The sequence below is a fragment of the Amborella trichopoda genome, chromosome 5 (genome assembly GCF_054954075.1).
Source record: "Amborella trichopoda isolate Santa Cruz 75 chromosome 5, AtrichopodaSantaCruz75HAP2 v2.0, whole genome shotgun sequence".
NCBI lineage: Eukaryota > Viridiplantae > Streptophyta > Magnoliopsida > Amborellales > Amborellaceae > Amborella > Amborella trichopoda.
The window spans coordinates 17,254,720-17,258,044 of NC_142340.1; the positions used below are offsets into that span (position 1 = coordinate 17,254,720).

At 38.2% G+C, this 3,325-nt stretch overlaps 1 protein-coding gene across 1 annotated transcript; it reads left to right on the top strand.

The window, feature by feature from the left end:
- The first annotated feature begins 1,778 nt into the window (after positions 1-1,778).
- LOC105421733 (uncharacterized) lies at positions 1,779-2,105 on the top strand. The gene has a single exon (XM_011630242.1). It carries the CDS (start codon positions 1,779-1,781, stop codon positions 2,103-2,105), a length of 327 nt encoding a protein of 108 aa, XP_011628544.1.
- Positions 2,106-3,325: the final 1,220 nt, after the last annotated feature.

Below are 3,325 nucleotides of genomic sequence, written 5' to 3' on the forward strand. Positions count from 1 at the left end.
ACATAGGTTATCCTTGTTTGGGTACGACATATAACATTGATAAGTATAAAGTGCATTGTGGCACATGTGTCTGATACAAGCCTTCAACTTATCATTAAGCTTGTGTGTGATACAAGCCTTCACTACTAAGTTTGAAATGGGTGGCTCACCACCCTCATTAGGATTTTGAAATTTCATTTTGAATGAAAGGTGGTGATTAAAGGTTTTAAAGATGAATGGTTGAGATGAGTTGTTTTTTTAAATTAAGGTTTAAGAGTACTTAAGTAATTGTTGGAAAATTATGAAGGTGTTATGTAGGCATAGTAATAAGGGTCTACTCAATCATATCATTCATATGATATCCATCAATAGTGATTGATAATGTTAGGTCTTTAGCTTCTCTCAACCCTTAGATCAATCAATTGGTGGTTGAGATCTAATCTATGGTTTATACCCCACATGAAAAATTTATATAAGGACCACTTCCCATTCAGTCATGCCTTTTTGCCTTCACTTTGAGACACCATATCTTCTTCCTAAATATGCTCACGCCCCTCTCAAGGTTCTCTACTTTCTTCCCTCTCAAAACTCATAAATTGATTTTGTTACCTTCTTTATTGTTGCATGCCTTTGATTTAAGGCTGCTGTTGGGTCTAAGATATGCCGCTGGAAATTCATAAAAATAGTAAGCAATCATGCCCATAGTATCTTTTTACAATCTTTTAGTGCTCGATTTGAAGAGCATTTGTTTTGTGTACTTTTTATAGTGTAGTTTAGAACCAATCGCATGTTTTCCACTCCAAATTGGACACATGCCTTCTTGAGCACCATCATGCATTTTTCCATAGGATCAAATCACTCTTATGAAAGTGTAAGTTGCTAGTTTTTATCATAACAGAAATCTTACTTATTTAACCTTTCATCTTTGAAGTGTTTTTAAAGAGCCTTCGTTAAATGCCATTTTTTTATGATGTAGTTGTGAACCTCTTATTTGGAAACTGTTATGGCATCAATTTTGCTGGAAATGCAACTATATGATACATAACAGTGAGGTCTTAGTATGCTCCACACACCAAGTCTAGCCCATTTGATTCCATAGGTGTTTTGAGGTTTTAACCAAACCCTAGAGCCTAAACTACTCCGGTTTGAGCCCGTTTTGGGTCTGATTTCTCCCGCTTTGGCCCTTGTGGTCCAATATCCCATTTGAAATCAAATTGGACTTCTTGGTATGAATGAGAATCTCATGATGTGGTGGTAGTTTATTTTCTTCTTGAGATTAGAACTTAACCAACCCCTTCTTACGCTATCAAATGTGAGTGATAGCAAGGGTTGTGATTATATCGTTGCAGTTTTCGCATAGTGGTTGTTTGGAATTGGCTTCACATAAGAGATATTAAACTCATGATGTTACTTCTTAGTCTTTGCCTTTTTCTTGTATTTTACTTTCGAAGGATTGTAAAAGAGCTATGCTCAATTTGTAAAGTTGTTGATGTACAAATACTATTATAATTTTCGACTTTTGTAGTTTGTAATATATAGGGGTTTTCCAAAGATTCAATGGAAATTTATGTCAAGAGTTTTTAAAATTTTTGTTTTGTTTACCTTGTGTAATTCCTATGATACTACTTCATCAAGTGCAACAGTATTTGGAGGCAAGCCACCAGATATGCATGTGTCAGTGATCTTCTGTTCATGCGCTCTTTCAACAACTTGCTTCTCAAGTGCATTGACCAGAAAGAGGCAAATACGTACTTCAGGAGATTCACCTGATTCGAAGATTGGGTTACTATTGGCCAAACATGGTCGCTGATCCTATGGCCTATGCTAAAAGATGTCAAGTTCGACAGATACATGTGAACTTCATTCACCATGCCCCAGAGCCTTTCCATCCGATGGTGGCATCATGCCCATTTGCACAATGGGATATGGATATTGTGGGACCCATTGATCCACCTTCTATTGCGGAGCTTATTCTTATTCTCATTGCCATCGATTACTTTTCAAAATGGGCTGAAGATGTTCCCCTCAAGCAAGTCCCCATGAATATCGTAGCTCACTTTGTTCGCCACCACATAATCTATAAATTCGATGTGCCTGACTGGATCACGTTTGATATTGGTCCCTAATTTCACAGCAATCACATAGAGCACCTGGTTAACCAATTCGACTTTGAGTGGAAATATTCCACCATGTACCACCCCAGGGCCAACAGTTTAGCCGAAGCTGTCCCTTTGGGATGCTTTGCAAAACCTATCCCAAAAATGATGGGGAATTAGCATGAGAGACTTCCAGAAGTCTTATGGGCTTATCGTACCACCACACGCAATGCTATTAGGAAAACTCTATTTTCCTCATTAGAAGCCCTTAAATTGTACAAAAGATGGTCCTAACTGCAAGACCTACTGCACAAAATAAGCTCCTAGCTACAAGCGCATAGCTACAAGACCTTAAACTGTAGAATACAAGGTCCTAGATGTAAGACCTTAAACTGCACAGCACATGGTCCTAGCTACAAGACCTTAAACTGTATAGCATATGGACCTAATTGTAAGACCTTAAACTACACATCACGGGGTCTTAGCTACGAGACCTTAAACTAAAAGCACATGGGCTTAGCTACAAGACCTTAAATTGCACATCACATAGGCCTAGCTGCAAGACATTAAACTGCACAATACAGGGTACTAGCTGCATGATCTTAAACTGCAAAACATAGGATCCTAATTGCAAGACCTTAAATTGCACAACACAGGATCCTAGCTGCAAAATCTTAAACTGCATATTAAACAGTCATAGCTGCAATACCTGTAATTGCATTTCCCTACAGTCCTCACCACATGACCTTAAACTGTAAAGAAGTATCAAGAATTTTGAAAAGCCATACACCTTGACAAAAAAATAGGAAAAACACAAAAATAGAAAAAGCGATTATGACAAACATGATGAGCATCCGAAAGGCCACCATGGGTAAAATATGTCAAAAAGAGAAAAGAAAAGATGACTATAACGAAAATCAGCAAGGGAACTACAAGCAAAAATGTCAAAAAGGAAAGGGGTGCAAGGAAAACCCCTAAGGACACTCACTCCCAAGTGATGGATGCACCAATCCCATAGACCATCACGGGTAAAAATGTCATGAAACTCACATCCCTATTGCATGACGTTAATTGTGCAACATATGGTCCTAGTCAAATGATCTTAAATTATACTCCATCTGGTCGCATGGAATAAAATTGCTTGGTTATGGGTGCAAACCTAGATTGGCCACCCATGCTACCATCTTAGTACGACGGCGTGGAAGACACAAAACATCGTCCAATAATCTCATGTTGTTAAACTGTCACGA